General features: G+C 35.6%; 1 protein-coding gene across 21 annotated transcripts in view; it reads left to right on the top strand.

Annotated features, from left to right (window-relative positions):
* DOCK9 (dedicator of cytokinesis 9) overlaps positions 1–20,817 on the top strand; it is a 129,026-nt gene that overhangs the window by 96,971 nt on the left and 11,238 nt on the right. For 6 of the 21 annotated variants that reach the window (XM_037376673.1, XM_037376678.1, XM_037376670.1 and 3 more), the window contains 11 exons: positions 1,724–1,860; positions 5,765–5,880; positions 8,917–9,054; positions 9,881–10,063; positions 10,695–10,808; positions 10,948–11,163; positions 12,881–12,938; positions 14,780–14,886; positions 19,851–19,973; positions 20,308–20,421; positions 20,681–20,686. In XM_037376673.1, the coding sequence (XP_037232570.1) occupies positions 1,724–1,860; positions 5,765–5,880; positions 8,917–9,054; positions 9,881–10,063; positions 10,695–10,808; positions 10,948–11,163; positions 12,881–12,938; positions 14,780–14,886; positions 19,851–19,973; positions 20,308–20,421; positions 20,681–20,686 (1,312 nt within the window). Of the gene's footprint in view, positions 1–1,723; positions 1,861–2,376; positions 2,421–5,764; positions 5,881–8,916; positions 9,055–9,880; positions 10,064–10,694; positions 10,809–10,947; positions 11,164–12,880; positions 12,939–14,779; positions 14,887–19,850; positions 19,974–20,307; positions 20,422–20,680; positions 20,687–20,817 lie in introns of all 21 variants that reach the window. The other 15 variants (XM_037376671.1, XM_037376682.1, XM_037376684.1 and 12 more) reach the window with 4 other exon arrangements.

The raw sequence follows: 20,817 nt of genomic DNA, 5'->3' as shown, positions 1-20,817 counted from the left end.
AAGAGTTATTGTGAAATGATACATAACAGTTTGAAGTAAGTCACTGGCTCTTGTATTATCAAATCTGTATCCTGTCTGAAAGTCTGGTATCTGTTATTGTGCATCTTGTGTTTATTATCAGTTACTGTAAAATCTACCCCTTAAATGCTATCTTTTACAGCATTTTTTCCTGGAAATTGTGGTTTTGGGGAAGAAATTTTATGATTTAATTGTTTTGTTTACTCACTTGGCCGTAAAACCATGTCCATTGAAATCTTTTAGAAATTTTATATATAGTGTTTTTACTGAAAGGTGAGTAGTGAACATTCCAATGCTGCTGTTTCTCAGTTTGAAGTCTGAAGTACTTACTGTTAGATACCTGTAGGATCCCATTGAAGCCTGTTTAGGAGAAAATCTGTGGGAGTCAAAAACATGTACTAAATTATTTTAACATCTTTGCATTAATGGGTTTTTTAATGCAAAGTATTTTTTTAATGAAATGAGATATAGCAACTCGTTTAGACCTTATGCTGTGGTTGGCATGATAATACTGTTATAATTAAACTTGTGGCGTTGAGATACTGGCCCTCTTGAGCTCGGTGAGAAAGTTTTTGCTGACTTTGGGTGGTAAAGCATTCTAACTACAATGTTAAAGGTTTTGTTTTTAATTTAGATTTAATGGTATGTGAATCTCTTTCTGCAAACAACAAACTTTGTCCTTGGAGATTTTTTGGAAATAAATCTCATCTCTGTTCACATACCTTAAAAAAAAAAAAAAAAAAAAAAAAAGGCCAAAAAAAAAATCTGGCTATTGTAACCTTTGTGTTTAAATGTACTTGGAACTCTGGATTTACAAGAGTCTGTAATTTTCAGGCTTTTTGTAAAAATTCTTCGAGCTAATTTGTTAAACTAGTTTGTAGAGAAGACTACCACTCTTACTTTTTGTTTACTGATTGTGTAGTCTGTACTGCATTTTAACACTAAAAATGTTAAGCTATAGAAATCATCTGGTGTTCTGCAGAGGTACTGGATTTTCCCAGTAAGTGTAGCTTTTTAGTCTTTCACTTTGTCATTACACTGAAGCGTATCATGGTCAATGCACGTACTCTTAAAATACACAAATGACAGAGAATGAAAGGGAACAGGGTATTCTGTAATTCAAGCACTGGTTTTCATTTTTCATCAGCTCTGGTGGTGGTACACAATAGGAAGTTAGCCTGTACTGATAGCTAACACAGATCACTTTTCTGTTTTCTTCACTTGATTGCTGCAAGTTTAACAAAGCATATGGCTCTTCTCCCTTCCTGCTTGGGTAAGATGTACATGATAATACCTCAGTTAATTCCTGCTCTCCTGTTGCATGTGTGCTTTCTAATTTTACCACTGTGTGTCCTTCTAACTTTTTTCTAAAATTTTTACAATCAAAATAGAGGATTTGGTTTTGGGTTCTGAATATTTTCAGAATATTTATGTTCTCAAATATGTTTTCAAAAGCTCTGAAGTAAACTTAGTGCTTCAAGAGCAACTGCTTGTGTGCTTTTGCTTTCATGCTTTGAGGTTTTAAGAAAGAGTTTGCTGTGGTGCTTTTTTTTAAGCTACCTATTTTTGTTTTATAAATAAAACATTAAATAGGTTGCATTATAATTCTTTCTGTAAAACTTCTCGTGCTTAACTAACACTTCCTGTCTTGCTGCAGTTTGACATGTCTAACTTTTGCTTCTATCCCATTTCACCCATCTTGCAGGAACCAGGAGGGGTTGGGATCCATAGTTCATGATCGAAAATCTCAGACATTGCCTGTTTCCCGTAACAGAACAGGAATGATGCATGCCAGATTGCAGCAGCTGAGCAGCCTGGATAACTCTCTCACTTTTAACCACAGTAAGTCTCATGACATGATAACATTTGTCATCTTCAACCAGTACCACAACACCAGAGACAGGTCCCAGAGCCACACCAGTGCATTTCAATGACTTTTATTGTTCTAGGTCAAACGCATAGCTGGAATCAGTCAATGATCTGTTCCCTGCTCTATAACAGAACAATCAATGCTGGCTGATGCCATAACATGGAGCATGGTTAACCACAGTGTATTTTAAAATTGTATTTTAATGCTTTTTAATTATACGCACCTCAACTTTGTGCTGCACATTGTTAAAAAAATTACTTATTTTTTCCATTTGCTTTATTAAGCTTCATTTCCCCTTCCCCCCCACTTGGTCTTGCAAATGATAGGTCTAAAAGTAAATATATGTGCTCTGACCGTATCTCCATGTTTTGACATCCTCTAAGGAGAAATAAGTTTCTTAGAATTTCTACCAAGATTGTGAATCCCATGATTTGGTTTGTCTGGAAGTGAAAAAGCGTCCAATAATGAAGTGATTTTTCTGTTTTCAGTGTGAGAAAGATATCAAGTATTCTTGGAATTTCTGTAGACAATGGTAAGATTTAATCAGGTTGAAGTCAGCTTGTATAAGACTGCTGTATTGAAAACTAAATCTGCTTGTGGCCTATCTTTTTAAACATGCTGCTCTTAAATTGCAAAATATACTGTATGTAAAGTATTCTGAAGCACCATTTTTCAATTTTCAGCTTTAAAAAACAGTGAAACTGGCTGACTAATCCAGTAAAATTCAACACTGATACTGAAAAGAATTGTGTGCAGTAAAGCAATTATTTAACTGTTTGGTCACTCTGTTCATCCTTCTATTTCCCAAAGCATATCTAACTGTCTCTTAAAATCTTTTAGCTCATTACTTGTAATATAGAGCAGCAGTTAGTATAATTGCACAAGACTTACCACATAGTCTAGAGGAAAACTGAAAAAAAGAAAAATTAAATCCCACCAAACCTCTGTTTATAAATGTATTCTCATGCCTGTTTAAATAGGAGAAATGCAGTTCTTTTGGTTTTAAAAATGTCAGAAAACCATATAGGTGTGCAAATTAGTACTTTTTTTTCTTGTAATCAGTCTGCTACTGCTGTATTGTAATAATTCATGGATGTTTTTTGATGCACAAAAGCTTTTACACTATGTGACTATACATTCAGTAAGGTAAAATACTTTGTAGGTAAACACTGATTTTTTTTTTTTTTTAATTTTTTTTTTTCTAATTTCTGGGAAATAAATAACATGGCTGTTTCTGGGCCTTGTACAAAGAAATTTCATGCATCCCAAACTTGGCAAAGTTTACTGATTTTTAGGAAACAGTGAGCTGAAAGATTTTAGTAAATGCATGCTTATGTAAAAAGAAACTTTCTGTTCTTTTCCATCTGAAGGAAATCATGAAGGAAGGTGTCTCGTTCAGCTAACTTGGCATAAAGTGATAATAGTTTTTTTAATGTTGGATGTTTAATGAATATCAGGATGTTGCACCTTGTATTGACCAAGGTTTTACAAAGTGAAAATATGTTGCTGTAAAAGCCATGTCAAATGTGAAATTCGTTTTTATATTTTTGGTCTTGTTGTGGTCTAACTTTTTGTTTAGTTGTCAGTCTGCCTGTATCTTGTATCCAACGTACTTTTCAGAACTTGGATGAATATTGTACGTATCCTGTATGGGATGCAGACAGGAAGGACGTATCTGGTGGAATTAGTTGCTTTACTGGTTCCTAAAATCATGATTCTTTGGCAAGGTAGTTGCCTATAAATGTAAATTATAAACTTAATTTCTTCCTTTCTAATCATTTAAGCAAGGAATAGTACTGAAGTAATGGTGTGATATTTCACATCTCTGAGAAATTTTAGTGTAGTTTTGTGCTTAAGTATGTAAGAAATTAGGCCTTTTGTTTGAATGTCTAAAGCATCTCAATACAAACTCCAAGAATGTCAATTTGTATTTCTATTGTTGGGGCTGGAGGAGGATGCTCACTAGAACAGTGACATGCAAACATACTGAAATACTAGAGATACATTGTGATCTGCAATAGCAGTATGTGATCATTGTCAAGCCCAAAGTTGTTAGAGATTATCCCATTTTTAGTGTTCTTAGATGGTTTTAAATGCAGTTACTCTGCAGTAGTGTGATGGTATGGGCGCATGTTCATGGGCATACCCAGGTAGATGTCTATATTGTATGTGGTAATTGTAGTTCCATAGTTTCCTTTTAAGTTACGTGTGAAAAATAGAATCCGGTGTGTTAGTTATACATGAAGAATACAATATTAGCTTCTCTAAAACAATAGCAAATTGAAACAAGGATAGTTTTTGGCATGTGTATGGAGAAAGCAGTGCAAACACAGTCTTTTAACTCAACCAAATCGAGTGTTCCTTTTTTACATCCTGCCCAAAACTTCTGTCTCTAGTAATAATGTGGAGTGATCAACCTGTTTATATGTTTCTTCTAAATGATTTATGTGAAGAACAGCATTTGAACTGTTTGGAATCCTCTCCGTTGACTACAGTTTTTACTTAATATTTACAATAAACCTTGTACCTTTCTTCTGAACCAGAAGAGCAAACAAATTACTACTTTAAAGAATAATTCCCCTGTCCTCAATGCAGTTCTCAAAATAGTCATCCTCTCTGGTATCTTCAACATTACCAAAACCGCAGGCTAACTTAAGGGTTTCTGGTCACCCAAAGGTGTTTGCTATGAAAAAGGATTTTACTTTAAACTTCTTTAAGGAAGAGAACACTTTTAGTAAAAGTAAACTATTTGGCAAACAGCTGTTGTGTTAAGACTGCTTCTAAATGCCAATTTTTCCTTTCCATCATTACAGAGGTGAAGGAGGTGGTTGGATTTAAATCACAAAGAAAATACATGGGAGTAGGAAGAGGTGGAGTCAAAGAGAATGCAAAAGATGATAGGAAAAAGGTGTATATTTCCTGGCAGAAAAAAATGTATAAATCCAAAGAAAATAGTGGTTATAGGTATGCATACGTAGTTCAGCCAGGGAATCAAGAAGGTGTGGAAGGAAGTGGCCAGATGTCATTATAAAAGAACATGTCATTTCTTCTGATTTTTCTTGGTCTCAACATGTTTGTCATGGTTGTCATTGATTTAGCGATGCTAAGTTGACTGTAAATCTAACACATAAACGTGATGCAGGCTAAACTTTTAAAAAGCAACCAGGGCACATTTGTCAATCTGGTTCTTAAAAAATCAATGTTAGGAAACATAAACAACATACTACAACCAGTGCTGAAGTGGGATATGTTTTAAAAATTATTTAAATACAGTATGGAGCTAGAAGCAATGAAATATTTTTATTAATAATGATTATTATATGGAGTAATTGCATGATATTGCTACAGAGCGGAATTAATTACTTGTACTTAAAAGCAGCTGAATTCTCATGATTGTATTCCTTCAACTCTTAGCATTTTGTATTTTTATAATGGTTGATTTATTATTGACTTTGAGATCATTATAACATTGCTAAATTACCAATACATATTTTCAGCTGTAACTCCCTCCTGCGGTACTTATTTTAAGAATATATGTGTAAATATATATAATTCTGTACGTTTATATATGTATACCTCTGTATACATACACATATATGAAACATCAGACATTTATGTTTTAACTGCTGTTTAATGCTTCTGTTGTTGATATTCATACTTAATGTATTTTGTGATCTTGAGCAAATTATGATAGAATAATTACATGCACGTATCTGAAAAATATTTAAATGCATATGAATTCCTTTTCTGTATTGAATACTAACTTCTGTTAGGCTTTTTGCTTGTTAATCTTTTCCTACTTCAACAAGTCTTTTGAAAAAAGAAACGTTTAAATGAGCATACCCAGCACTTACACTTCATTTGGAATTTCTGTAGGCTATGGCCATTCAGATGCAGATGTTCTTCACCAGTCTTTACTTGAAGCAAATATTGCCACTGAAGTTTGCCTTACGATTCTGGATACTCTGTCATTATTCACAATGGCTTTTAAGGTTTGTTCTTGACTTGGTGTTAATATCTCCCATAATTATCTTTCAGAAAAAATATTTTAGAATTATATTTATATTTTATAGTTTAGTAACATAGCATTGTGGTTTTAGCATTTCTAGCACTGTATTTCATTATTACTTCATGTAAAAGCTGATAACCTTTTGCAGCAGAATGCTTTGCCTTAGTTACACATTGGACACAGACTTCTTACTGATCAGCAGTAATCCGTGGGAAGAGTGCCTCCTCATCCTAACTTCCTAAAAATACTTAAAGAAACTTCAATGTCTACCAAATATTAGTGGTAAAACTCTTTTAAAAAGACCGTGTGGGGTGATAAAGCTATTGTGTGGCAAAACCATAAGTCATAGCTGGACACTATCAGACTTATATATTGAATTTGGTGGCTGCTTAAGTCTCAGTTAATTAACAGTAATTTGTGTGTGTTCCTTTTCTGTAACTTTATTTAAATTTCTTCACTAATAAGACTTCTTTTTAGTTGTATCAGTTACTGTAGCTCTCCTGTGGAATCTTTTTACAGCATGCCCACTTGCATACCCCTCCTGTTTTTGTTGTTTTGTTTTTTTTTGTTTTGTTTTTTAGTTTTTCCAGACATTAAAGGTAAAGCTATAAAAAGGAGAGATGATAGGTCTGGCTGGCTGCTTCTCTTATTCAGAGCAATGTATCCAGATCCTTGCTTGAAGATTCAGATTTAGTGTCTTCAGTTATGAAAACATGAGCTTATTTATAATGAGTCCTTTTATTAGGAATTTAATTAAGAGTTTAGAACCAGTTCTGTCCACGACTTCATGACAGAATAGAAAATGAAGATACCTAGTTTTAAAGATTTCAAGAAGAATGAACACTAATCTTTTAGTTATCAGCTGCCCGTCATGCTTGGAACGATAGTTCTTCAAGGTTATCTGTATGTATTATGTTGAGGAAGTAGCTAAGAGTATACTGGAATAGTCTGCAAGATCCAAACAAAACAGGAGAACCGGGAGCTTGTATTCAATCAACTGCACTAAAATACATAAAACTGTAGAATCATAGGAGAGTTTTGGTTGGAAGGAACCTTGAAAGGTTGCCTAGTCCAAACCCCTGCCATGGGCAGGGACATCTTCAGATCAGGTTGCCTCAAAGCCCCATCCAACCTGCCCTTGAAAAATTCCAGTGGTGGGGCATCTACAGTTTCCATGGGCAACCTGTTTCGGTGTCTCACCACCCTCATTGTAAAGAAAATTTCTCCTTATGTCCAATCCAAACCTACCCTCGGTATAAAACTGTTGCCCCTTGTCCCGTCACTACAGGCTGTGTCACAAGTTATGTCTGCTTCTTGGTAGAATTTTAAATGATCTTGTGTGAATTCCTACTACTCTAGGTGGTTTTAGTGAACTGCCTACCTCTGATGTTGGGACATCTGAAGAAAGGATATTATATCAATTTCCTCATAAGGACAGGGGTTTGTAAGACAATATTTCATTATTTTTCTATAAATCTGGAAGTAGTGAGCCTTACCATCTTTTAGAACTTAGTTAGGTATTTAGTTTTGGGTCATCTACAGAGATCTGTATACTGGTCCAAGAGAGAAAACTTCATCTTGTGACCAAACAGGCTTGACTGGCTTATGTCGAACTATTTATGTCTGGCTGCCTCTAAAATGGCCTGCCTGTGGCTTCACTGGACAGCATTTGGAGATCTTTGGTCTCCTGCAAGCATTTGAATCTATTAATCCACACAGCTTAAAACCAGGCTGAGTTCTGGTCTGCAGGTCACATTATCAGAATGGCTTCTAATGGAGGACTGCCTCCTTCAATTTTTTAATACTGAGAAACACCCAAAATACCTAGGATTATGCTGAAATTCTTTAGCCTGAAGAATTCCTTCTGCGTCTCCATGAATAGAAAAGGAGACATCTGTAGTTAGACATCTCTTCCATGTTTGAGAGAGCTTAAGGCATGCTACAAGATCTTAGGTCTATGCTGAGCCTCAAGTATCTTTTTAAAAAAAATGTTGAAGTAGATTATTTGGGTTAGTATTATCTTAAAACTTACTTGAGATGGTGATGGAGCTGCCGTGCAGCATACTGTTTAGATGCCTATATACAGTAATGACAAGAGTGGGGCACGCGGAGGGGAGTTGCAGAAGGTGCAAGGCCCTATAGAATTGTGTTGAAGGGCCAATGGAGTCAGAGGGAGCAATACCTGACATGGTCCTCTCAGCTCTGGACTCCCTGGACAAGGTTGAGCAGTCCCTATTTTAGTGTTTTGTAAAAAGAGAGACCTCATTGTTTCATCCTAGAGTCCCATAGGAACCTAATGCATATGCTCAGTGGACAAAGGGAGAAAACATCCCCAGAGAAAACCAGAAGCAATATGAACTGTTAAAAGTAGATGTACAGTCGTTACTTCTGCTAGAGAAATTGGAGGAGACCAGATTAAAAAAAAAAAAAAAGTTTGGATGGAAGGGAGCTGTTGGTGATACAGAAATCAAGAGCAACCCTGTGTATTGCATGCCTCAGAATGAGCTTTGGAATATCAATGCAGATAAAACTCTGAAAAGTAACTAATATCTTTGTCCTTAAGAGCCCTTTCAGTTTCAGTTCTAGGACAGTAACGAAAGATGGTGAGTGGGTGAGGGTTTGTTTTGGGAGGAGGTTTTTTGAGAGCATTGTAGTAGGAGGTGCTGCTATGGGAAAATTCCACTGTCTGAGCTGCTAAAGCCAGTGTGAGCAAAATGTGTTAATACTTTGAGTGTGCCTCTCAAAGAACTGTTAATACTAATTAATTTAATCAAAGCTGTTAAATACAGTTGTGTCCTATAAGTCTATTCAGAAGCCAACACTTTGGCTAAAAGCAAGATTAATGAAATGTTATACATACCTAATTAAAATTCAGATTATTATTTATTATTAAACATGTTGGTAATGCTGTGCAGATTGTATTTCTTTTGATTTCTGGCTTTTGCGTGATCTGTGTGTGTTCTTAGAACAGTATAAATGTATGACTGTACAAAACTAAATTTTTGCTATCGATTTAAAGAATCAACTACTGACTGATCATGGACATAATCCACTGATGAAGAAAGTATTTGATGTATACCTCTGCTTCCTTCAAAAGAATCAGTCTGAAATAGCATTGAAAAATGTCTTCATTGCTTTAAGGGCACTTATTTTTAAGGTAAGAAGTTTAAAAATGATCTTCAAGTACTCATCTAGTTCTTTAGTTAACAGTATATTATGTAAAAATATAAGAACTGGAATCCCAAATTAAAATTGATTAATAAGGACTGATCTAATCCCAACAGTGTGGAATATTTGTGTTTTGAATTGCTGTAAAAATTGGTTTGTGTCTTGAACTACTATAACTGTGTAGAAGAATGGCTGCAGAAGCATGGCCTTAGAATCTCTGAAGATCTGCACAGTCCAGGCCTGGTATTAGAATAGGCCTGTAATCAGAATTGTACTGAAGTTGCTGTGCTGAAGTTAACAAGAAAGGTAGCCTTGAGCTATTCTTGAATCCTGAGACCAAGTAATTATGCTGTGCCAACAGGCTGTGGCTGTAACAAGCTACAGCTGCTGGGAAAGCAGGTGCAGGGCCAAGAGAGATAAGGACCGGTATGGGAAAATAGGGAGTAACAAACTACAAGGCTGAAGCACAGCAACACAATTAGCTACATGGATAGAATGCTTATTTTAGTCATGGTAATTAGGGGTGTGAGAACCGCGCGTGTTTAGAGACTACTACCCAATTATATTTCTGCTTTACGAATATGCATGTGTATCGGTTCTATATAAGTAGTGTTAGAAACTAATAAAGTTGAGCAAGATGCATAACTCATATTGAGCGTCTTCTTGACTCCGGCGAACCCTTCTTCCAACATAACTGTCTGTATTTTCCAGTTTGGGAATATTAATATATTTGTGTTTTTCTTGACGTGCTTGTTTTATCAAGAACTCAAACTAGTTTTAACAAATAACTACTTTCTTTTCTACTTTTTCCCCAGTTTCCATCTACGTTTTATGAAGGTAGAGCTGATATGTGTTCTGCACTGTGTTATGAAATTCTGAAGTATTGTAATTCCAAACTGAGTTCAATTCGTACTGAGGCTTCACAGTTACTTTACTTCTTAATGAGAAATAATTTTGATTACACAGGGAAGAAGTCTTTTGTTAGGACACATCTGCAAGTTAGTATACTTTCTTTATTCTTCATTTTTTAAATATTGTATTTGTAGGTGCACGGTTGCATACCAGTATGCAAAGCCCTGTCAGATAAAGAAAAGGAATTATTTTGGGTTCAAGTAAGGCTGGTACTATTCTAAGAGTAAGAAAATGGCAATAAAATTGTTCAGTACAAGGAAATACTTGGAAACAATTGGATGGCCCTGTGTTTCGTAGGAAATATTTTTTGTTCATTGGTAGGAAATGTTCTGTTTTGAAGTAGTATACCCTGTTGTGTATGAAGAAGGAAAAGTGCAGCTGCAAGCATGTAAAAGTCTAAAATAAAACAAATACATAGAAAACAGTGTGTTCTGACAAAGCTGGGAGTAATAATTTACTAGTTCTATGACCTCTGACTAGTTCACCTTGCAGTCAGTCTTTAGAGCAGAGGATGAGTGTGCATTAAATTTACACAAGCCTATTTTTTCTTGCCAGTGTTACTATACAAGTAACTGGGGGAAAAAATGAAATACAATTTTACTTAAGGGAGTAATCTTTCAATTAAGAAAAAAAAAATTTCTTTTGTAACTGTTTCATAGGTACATTTCAAGGGTATTTCATGAAATATGCACTAACAAGACATTTGTTTCTGTCAAGGTTATTATTTCAGTAAGCCAGTTAATTGCTGATGTTGTTGGAATTGGAGGAACTAGATTTCAGCAGTCTCTTTCCATCATCAATAATTGTGCCAATAATGACAGAATTATAAAGGTCTGTATTTATTATTCTTTCATACTGTAGAATGATGTTTGAAAACTCTTTCATAGCATCTTTTGCAATCATGTGTCAACTTTTTATTATGTGAAGAGTAGAAAAAGATAGTTGTTAACCTCACTTTTCTATGTTTTAGCACACTACATTCCCTTCTGATGTTAAGGATTTAACAAAACGAATTCGTACAGTACTGATGGCTACAGCTCAGATGAAGGAGCATGAGAATGATCCAGAAATGCTTGTAGACCTCCAGTACAGTTTGGCAAAATCTTACGCTAGTACACCTGAATTAAGGAAGACATGGTTAGACAGCATGGCAAGGATCCATGTTAAAAATGGAGATCTTTCAGAGGTAAGAGAAAAAAAATCAAACTAGTTTTAGCTTTGTGATAAGCTAAAGCTTGTCTTTCTTGAAATGCAAGGTGCTAATTGTAGTTGTCAGTGTGTAATATAATAAGCATTTTTAATAAATTTTGAATTGTTAGTGCATTAGTTTGAATGACTGAGAAGTTTTTGTCCTACCAAATGTGTGTAATTTCTGATTACTAATGTAAGGTGTTTGTTTAACTACCATAGCTGACACACTACTAATCCAGAAATGCTCAATGCAAGCCATGGAAGACACAGACCTTATACTTAAAAATATCTTTGTTATCAGTTGCTAAAACACTTAAAGACACTCCTTGAATTCCTCTTCAGTTGCCTTTATAGAATTAGCTTGACTGTATTCCAGACTGCTTAATAGAAACTCCTAATGTTCTTAAAATTGACAAATCCCAATTTTTTTGTTTCAAAAAAAGAAAGCTATCTAATTTCACTGTGCTGTTAAAGTATTTACTGCTAGCAAAAAGGAGAGTTGGGAGTGAGCATTTTTATATATCTTGATCTAAATATTTTATCAACATACAGAATGAATTTTTCTGTCTCTGGTAGTTTGTTCCATCTGAAAACATAGTGTTGCATGATATCAAGTTGTTTCATAAACATGTGAGTTAATCTTGGCATCATTTAAACAAGTATCAAAGCAACCTGGCCTTGAACACTTCCAGTGATGGGGCATCTAGTACTAGAATTCTTTTCTTTGATATGGTAGCAACACAGAAGGCATATGCGATGCTCTGTTGTTAGATTTTTTTTTTTCCTTATTTTGAAGGAAACAACTTCACCTTTCTCGGAACACAAGGTGGGGTTTTTTAGGTCTGTTTTTAGTGTTTTCTTATTGAAAACATAGTCTTTGGCTGTACAACTAGATAGGGACCTCTGTAAATCACCAAGCACAACCCCACACAAAGTATGAATTAAAGCTTCTGACAGATACTTAAACTTTTTCCTTCACCTCTGTTGTCTAAGATTCTGCAGCCTCTATGTAAATTGTTCAATTGATAATTACAGTTAGAATAACATTTTGCTGTAAGCCTACACCTTTTTACTAAAAGAAAAAACTTGTATCTTGTTTTTGTCCTGTCTGTGGAGAAAAGGGATCAGTGTCAATTTCATAAAATATTTCAAGCATTTGAAGATTACTCTGTCCCTCCTCTTTCTTCTGTTTTCCAGGCTGCACCAACCATATTCTTTCAAATTTTATTCATAGGTCAGATCTCTTTTTCTTTTGCTGCTTGTAGACGGTTTGTCACTACTTTTTTTTCTACATTTTTCTTAGTCTGGAGCCAAAAGGCAGACAAAACAGGTTAGCAGAAGCATCAAATGTTGAGCGGAGTAATTAATAGCTCTTTTATTTCACATAACACTTAAAATACATCCCCAAAAGAGAATTGCCTGGTTTTATTATAGCATGGTTTTCCTACCTTGTAATTTGTGATCTGTGGTTGCTCTCACATTGTATATTGCTGTCAGTGTTACTCAATGCTCTGGTAAAGGAGGAGCAAGTGCTCTTGCATAGTCTTTTGCATAAATGAGATGGAGAATTCTTACACCAGTCATAGGACATCTCCTGCAAAGCAGCAAAAAGGAAAACTAAAGACATTATCTCAAGCTAGGGCTCTTCTCATATACCTTGGTTTTAGTAATATAATTGTAATTTATGAGATCGTTAACTATTTCTGTTTTAGGCAGCAATGTGCTATGTCCATGTAGCAGCACTGGTTGCAGAATATCTCACACGAAAAGGTATGATTCTGAAATCTTACTTTAATATTTATATTTTTTCATTATAGTTTAGAAAAAGCATTAGTTTTGCTGAAGAAGTTGTAGGCATTTCAGTGTTCCCCAAGGAAAAAATTCTCACCTAAATGGATAGCATACTCACACATTTAAGAGTATACTTGCATACCTAAGAGGCAGCATTTCAGCTGAAGGTAAAGTAAAATTTTTAAGAAAGTAAAAATTTTAGTTTTACACCAGAGCTGCTAATAGCTGAAGTCAGATCCTTTCTAAAGCAAACTTAGTGGTGAACATTCTTGTTCAGCAATTAATCTCTCGCTGCATATAGGGAAATATGGCATTGCCAGAGAAGGCAAAATAAATTCATTCAAATTTTCAGATGCTGAGTCAGTGATAATAATGCCCAGAATTCTTCACCTGTCTTGGTGTTCTGTGCTAGCGTGTCTGTAAAAGTGCGTTTCTGATGACCTGGGGCATAAGGTAGAAAACTACCTTCTATCTGTAGGATTAGAAGAGTTCTCATTCAGGGATTTGAGAAAATTAAAATATTATATGGCTTTTAATAAGAAAAATAGGTATCTGCTGGAAAATTTCAGAAATCTGTTAAGACTCAACGTTATTATGTTGAGCTGTTGTGGGTTTTTTTGTAGACAGACAAATTCATATTCACAGCTTTTTAGCTTTGCCTTTGCATGACAGCTCAAAACGAAATAAAGTCGGGGTCTACAAGATGGCTCTTCTCTGTTCCTTTTGTGCCTCTTGCCAGATACTTGTGTAGTGTGAAGGCTGTCCTTTCTGCTCCAGTGATTTCAGAAGCTTCTCTGAGACCAAATCTGAAATTAAGTTGCTTGTCAGAATTACTGTGTCCTCTTGGAAGCCTGATAGCAACTAACTAGTGATCATCTGTGTTGTGATTCCTTCGGGTGATCTGCTATTTCTGTCTACTGTCATACCAAAGTTATTTCCTCTTAGTAATATAAAGGAGTTGAACCTGTGATATTTCTGGGAGTAAAACAAAAACATGGATTTGAGGCAGTCATTCAATAAAATCTCCGGAGGTCAGGCTGCCACCTGAGCAGAAAGAATCTTTGTAGGAATGCGCTATGAGATAAGTATCTGCAAGTCGTTGTGCTTCTGTAGTATTTACAGATTGCTCTTGAGGCTTTACTTAGTACAGGTTTTGGCCAAAAATCCTGATTTCTTAATTCAACATTCTGATATAATAAAAAAGACCAGAACAGAATGGCTAAAAGTGGTAGGTTTCATGTTCTAAACCCAATTTTTGCCAAGTACTTATTTCAGTAAAGGAAGTTAGATTGCTGGGGTTTTTGTCTTGTTTATAGACTGACTTCATATATGTACAGCTGAATAACCTGGTTTGGCATCTTTTGATTATTTTGTATGGTTGCTGTCAGTCCATTCATGTTATTCAGACTGAGGAAGCTGATATGCCAGGGCCTGTTTCTGTACAGAGTTCCAGCATGACTTCATGCCAGTTTAATTAAATACTGTAAAAGTTACCTTGATTAGATCTTAGATTCAGGGTGGGGTAGATTGGACACAAATTTAAGATAAAACAGGAAGAATCAGACTCTACTTATTTTGGTAGATAAGAGTCCAGATATTAACATCTGTTAATTTTTTAAAACATATTTATACTTACAGAGTTATGTGAGGTCTAGTATTCTAATCATGCAGTGGGAGGATGGATATGTTTTTTATTTATTTATCAGTTTGGTGGTAATTATGTTTAAACATTGCTTCTGCCTTTTCCAGCATCACAAAATGGCCTAACTTTATCCTGGTGCAGAAAAGTAAATTTGTCTATTTTTATTTTTCAATGGCAGGGATGTTTAGGCAAGGTTGTACTGCTTTCAGAGTAATCACACCTAATATAGATGAAGAAGCTTCAATGATGGAGGATGTTGGAATGCAAGATGTTCACTTCAATGAAGTAAGTAAGCAAGCATAAAAGTGTTAAAATTGATGCACACTGAAGTGCTGTTTGTTTTTCCAAGTTTCGTGTTTCAATCTGGAGGCTGACTAATATGATGGATATTATAATTGTTTTCTTAGCTGCTAACCTTATCCTAAAACTGAAATAAAAAATTTCTGTGAGCTGTCGCAGCTTTACAGAATTTACTTTATGCATATTTTTTAAATAAAGCACTAGGACATAGACTCCACCACTATCGAATAAAAGCAAGCAAAACGGGGTTTTCAAGCTGCTTGACAGGATGAACACTACTGTGGTTTATTTATTAGTAAGCAAGATCTGGTTTGTTTTGAAACTGGCTTTGATTTAGATTATTACTACACTAGTAATCATGAACATGTATTCACTGATTTTTGCTGGTACAGTTTCCCTAAGCAAAAATGCCATAACAGTGAAAGTGGTTTTACTCACACCAGGCTTGCCTCAATGCTGTTGGGTTTTTTTTCCTGGGTTAAGTTTCCCTCCTTGTGTCTTTGCTGATCCATCTGAGCTGGCTTTACAGTGACTTTTAAGAAGCCTATATGAAAAGGTTATTCATAATCTTGCTCATGAAGAGCTATGTGTACACTATATATTTGCCAGTATAGGCAGGGGAGGGAGGGACAGACCACTACTTGCAGTAGCTGTGTTGGAAAAATTACTGGTGTGTAAGCATAATTGTACAACAAAAATTTTTTTCTTTTGTGATCTAGTTTGTATATGGCAAAGGTATATGACAAAATTATTTGACTGGTCAAATTGTGACAATGCTGACAGATTTAGGAGGAACATACAGAAGACTTGATGGTTTCAACCTGGCTTTAGGCCTAGGGTACCTCGGTACTGTTCTGCTCTATAGTTTTAAGACAAAATTCGTTGACTTGCCTCTTTCTGGGAAGTCAGGAGTTGGAATTACTTGAAATGAGAAATACAGTGCTTTTCCTTTCCAAAGACAATAGCAGATTGATTTTGTAAAAAATGTGTATATTATATTCTTTAAATGACTGATTCTCCTGATCTAGCATGAAATTTATCATGTTACTCAAAGCAAAATATATGCTGCTTTAAGCGAGCCAAGAGTTGGAGAGTTGGGTTTCTAGTGACTACTGCTGATGGAAACTTTTCTTAGGAATTCTTCTCAGTGTCTACCTGACAAACCATTTGTCAGAGCTAAATTCTTTTGTATTGTTTAAATTGGAATGTCTTTATTCTTTTTCTTGTTAGTCAGGCCCTGCAAAAAGAATATACTGCTTTTTCTAGGTCATTGAACCCTATGCAAATTTATTTCCATCCCTCAGTATTTCCATGGAATGGAAGTAAGCCAAGAGTGAAATTATAAGCCTGTTGAGCTCGCAAAAGGTTCAAGCCTTGCCAAATTTCCGTTTTCCCTGCATGCAGCCCTTTTAAACTTAACCATGTATTACTCTAACTGATGAAATATTGAAAAAAGTCATGATGTTTCAGATAGCTTCGTATAGTTCACCCCAGGAAGAGTAATAATAGGGTAGAATTGTTTGGGTTTTAGTAGACTAAAAATCATGGATAGATTAAGATTACTAGTATATTACAGAAATACTTCAAAACAGGTAGTCTAGTTGCTTCATGAGTAGGAACATATTCATGTATGGAGTGCTTAGTCAGTATGTTCTTCTGTAAGCAAAACTACATTAGTCTAAGAAAAAAAATCACGTGATAGATCAATTGGGTACAGAAATCAAGAAACCAGAAATATCTTTCAAGCTGTATTTACTACTGCTGAGCAAAATGGTGATCCGATGGGAATTCTTCCTATACACAGTAACAAGATTCATGTGGCATTTGTTTCTTAAGACTTAGAGTTTCCCTGGAAGCTAGTTACTTTAGAGTTAAATCTCCAAAGGAGTAATTACAAGTATGGGGGGTCAGGGGCTGTCCCTCCGTGTTTTTAAGAAGGGCAAAACATCTTTTATATTCTCCAGTTTATGTAAAGTCTCCCTAATTCAGTGAAATTATCTTAAGACCATGTAGTTTCTCATTTTAAAAATTGAAATTTTAAAAATTCTCTCATTTTAAAAGAATTCTTTCTCAGGCCAGGGTTACCCTGACTAATTTCCTAAACTAGCCAGTAGAAAAAAACCCAAAATTGTGGTTCAGTTTTGTTTTTTAAACAAAGTTACTGTGTGCATTTTTAATAAAACAGGTGTTTACCTAGACAGCCTATTCAGCAGCACAAATCAAATTGTTCTTGCAGAACTAAAACTTTTCTGGGTGTCAGAAACAGGAAGGTGAAAATCTGGAACTTGATACACCCTTTCCATGTTAGACTTCACTGTAAGCAGTCCATCTGTGAGAGATCAGAGCTATGGCTAATAGGCCTGTGGCAAGTGCCAGATTCCATGCAGATTAAGGTTGGAAGCAATTTCATTCAGTTTTGTTGTACTTTTCCAAAATAAACTCTGCCAGAATGCAGCTCCACCACAGATTTTAAGTCAATCTCTACCTTCCTATTTGTTTTTTTCTGGTCTCTTGTTTGACTTTCCATGAGAGGATTTCTGACTTGCAGAGTTGTAAATGAAAGTGCATCACAGCTCACATGATCACATGCAGTGTAATTCAATATATTTGAAGCACTTTATGAAAAACCGAAATAGGTACTTAACAAACATATAAGATAATTTGTATGGTGGTGAAGGCTGATACTCGGGCTGATACTGTCTAGCATCTTCATTAGCAATCTAGGTCACGGGATACAGTGTATCATCAAGTTTGTGAATGAAACTAAATGGAGAGGAGTGACTGATACGTCGGGGGGCAGGGCTGCCATTTAGAGGGATCTCAAACTGAAGGAACACAGAAGCCTCTCAAGAGTTCTACAAAGACAAGTGCGAGGCCTTGCATCTGTGGAAAAAATCAGCCAAGGTCTCAGTACAGGCTGGGGATGGACTGGCTGGGCAGCAGCTCTGCAGCAAGACCTGGGAGTTCACTAGTGGACAAGAGGTTGAATGGGAATCGTCAGTGTAGCCTTGTGGTTGTAGCATGCTGAGTTGTATTAGAAAAAGTCAAGAAGTAGAGGGAAGTGGGTTTTCCCCCTTCTACTTAGCATTTCTGGTGCCTGATCTGTAATCTTGTGCCCAGTGCTGACCCCTCAAAGTCAAGAGAGATACCAACAAACTGGAAAAAGTCCAGCTCCTGAGGGTTAGTGGCAGAACCAGACTCTTCTAAGAGGTGTGCCATAAAAGGGTTAAGAAGCTGTTCTCACAGGTTATGAGGGAAGCTCTTGCTGGAGTCTTCCAGTGCAAATGGATAAGCACTGAGATAGGTGGCCCAGAAATCTTGGGTTCTTTTCCTCCCTCCTATCAGCTCTCACACATGAAGCTTTTGCTCTTTATATTTTTTTCCTATGTGCAAATGAGATTTTACTGCTTTTCTGCATTTGGATGCCCTCTGGTGTCTGAGCTAAGTCTCTTGTCATAAAACAGTGTTTGTGGGCAGCCCTTGTCATCCAGCAGTGACACTGGTCTTTCCGTTCTCACTGCCTGGTTGCTGAGGATGGAGATACTGGGGAGTCTGTACAGCCCCATAATGACTGGGGGAAAGGATATGTTTCAGGGACCATTGCAGCACACAGATAAGGGTGGCATTTTTCAGTCTCTTTTTGCTCTCAGTATTAAAGTTGGCTTTTCTTAGTGATGTCTTTATGTTGTCGTAGTCATCTACCAAAGGTGGGAAGGGAATAGAGTAGCATTGGATCCCTTCTAAGGATAAAAGGAGTTATTTCCAGATTCTGGCTTCACCAGTACAATGCAAGAATGGTACCAGAAGGTCTCAAGAAGTAGAAATTTCATGTCTTCTGACATCTCTGTCTGAGACTTGGATTCTCTTGGAGATTCTTGGAGGTCCAAACATGGACTGAGATGTGTTAGGGTACGTGGATGGGAACGGACTTCTTCACAGTGATTCTGTCACACTCAAGCCATGAGCAAGTATATGACAGCTTCATCACAGGAGCTGTAAGATGCTCCGTAACATCTGTAAAATTGTTTGTTATAACTGAGTTAATGGAGTTAGACAAGTAATTTAAATTTATGAAAACTAGACTAACTAATAGTGTTACCTTAGTTTTGTTATGCTTATTGAAGTAGAAGAAATTAAATGAGTGGAAAGTAAAAAATTATGGCAAACTGAAGGCAGAGACTTTATATTTACAATGTAACTGCAGAAATGCAAAATGTATGCTTCCATTCTAACATACAGATAAGCATAGTTCTTAGTTAACCTTAAATAACTATGTTTTTGCTACAAGGGTATTAGGATCAAACCCAACAAAGCCAAGGTGGTTTCTTGCTTATATGACTCTGTTTTGACCCTGCAGGATTTCTCTTCTCTAACTGTTGTTATATTTATTTTCATTCTGGACCACATATACCAAATTCCACTGTTGTACCTTGGTAATTACTTCTGAGTACAGATTTTTGGTATTGTAACTTTTTGTTTTATTGTTGATGTAATTTGTTTGATAGTTTCCTTCAGAACCATTACAGTCAAATGTTTGTATTGCTGTCTTTTAAAAATAATGCGCTCTCTGCAAAACCAAAAAAAAAAACCCAAGGAAACACCGCTTTGGAAAAAAGCGTGTTGCAAGTAAGACAGGTGTCTCAAGGTAAGACTTTGGCTTCTCACACGGGTGTCATTTTTAGAACTTAAGAAGTCAGGAGTACGTAAAAGAAAAGTACTGTTCCTGGGAAATACAAAAAGTACATGTGATACACTCAGACCGTTCTGTTCTATTTTGTTTCCTTTTAGCAGTTATTGATTGCCACAATAATTTAAATTACTTTGTTTAGATAATCTTGTTTTGAGGCAAGATCTCCCTTTGTATTAGGAAGAGCTTTGGTATAATTATTTGCTGTGCTTTTCACAAGTACTGAATTGTTGTATGTTACCAAATGTGTGTCCAAATCTAGGATGTGCTGATGGAATTGTTGGAGCAGTGTGCTGATGGACTCTGGAAGGCAGAACGCTATGAGCTCATTGCTGACATATATAAACTCATAATTCCCATTTATGAAAAACGGAGAGATTTTGAGGTACTCAATTCATCATAAGTAAATTTGAGGAAGAAAAAAATTCTGATTTTTCTAGTCTTAACTGCATGACATGTTGGACATCACAGAACAAAATTACTAAAACTAACTGAAATATGAACGTGCTGAAAAATTTGTTTTCATTTTAAACAGTTTATTTTTATTTAAATAAAAATTAAAAATTAATCTTGCATACTGTCATTCTGATACAAGTGCTAAACCTGTTACTACTGTTCAGTTAAACATGTTTACTGGCTATAAGGACATCATTTATTGTCTTAAGGTAGGAAAGTTCTATGTTATTCTCTACACTATGATTGTTTTCTTTTATTTTTAGAGGCTTGCTCATTTATATGATACTCTTCATCGAGCATACAGTAAAGTAACAGAAGTTATGCATACAGGCAAGAGACTGCTGGGTACTTATTTCAGGGTAGCGTTCTTTGGACAGGTGAGTATTATTTAACTATCATTTGTCAGCTCTATGCAGTAAGAAAAACCTGAATTTATTTTACAAGGTATACTATTTAATGATCTATATTGATACCATGACATAAAAAGGACAAGAAACGTGTTCTTTAAGAAACACTTATTCACCATCAGTAATTTAGTTTAAAACATTTATCAATTCCAATACAATTCTTCATTATTTTCCTCAGTAAATTTTTTACTTTTTTTTTCTTTTTTCTTCTTTTATTTACTACCTTAAGGCAGCGGTAAGTTTTCTGTAATGTCAGTTCTTAACAACGTATTGACTTAATGTCTGTAATGCTACAGTGTGGTTTGCAAGGCTGCTTCTTAGATTGGTATGCATCGATAGCCATTGCAATTCAAAAAATAGCATTAA

This window comes from Falco rusticolus, chromosome 2, assembly GCF_015220075.1.
Source record: "Falco rusticolus isolate bFalRus1 chromosome 2, bFalRus1.pri, whole genome shotgun sequence".
NCBI lineage: Eukaryota > Metazoa > Chordata > Aves > Falconiformes > Falconidae > Falco > Falco rusticolus.
Note: the sequence above shows the minus strand (reverse complement) of the source record. Positions and strands in the feature narration are given on the sequence as shown.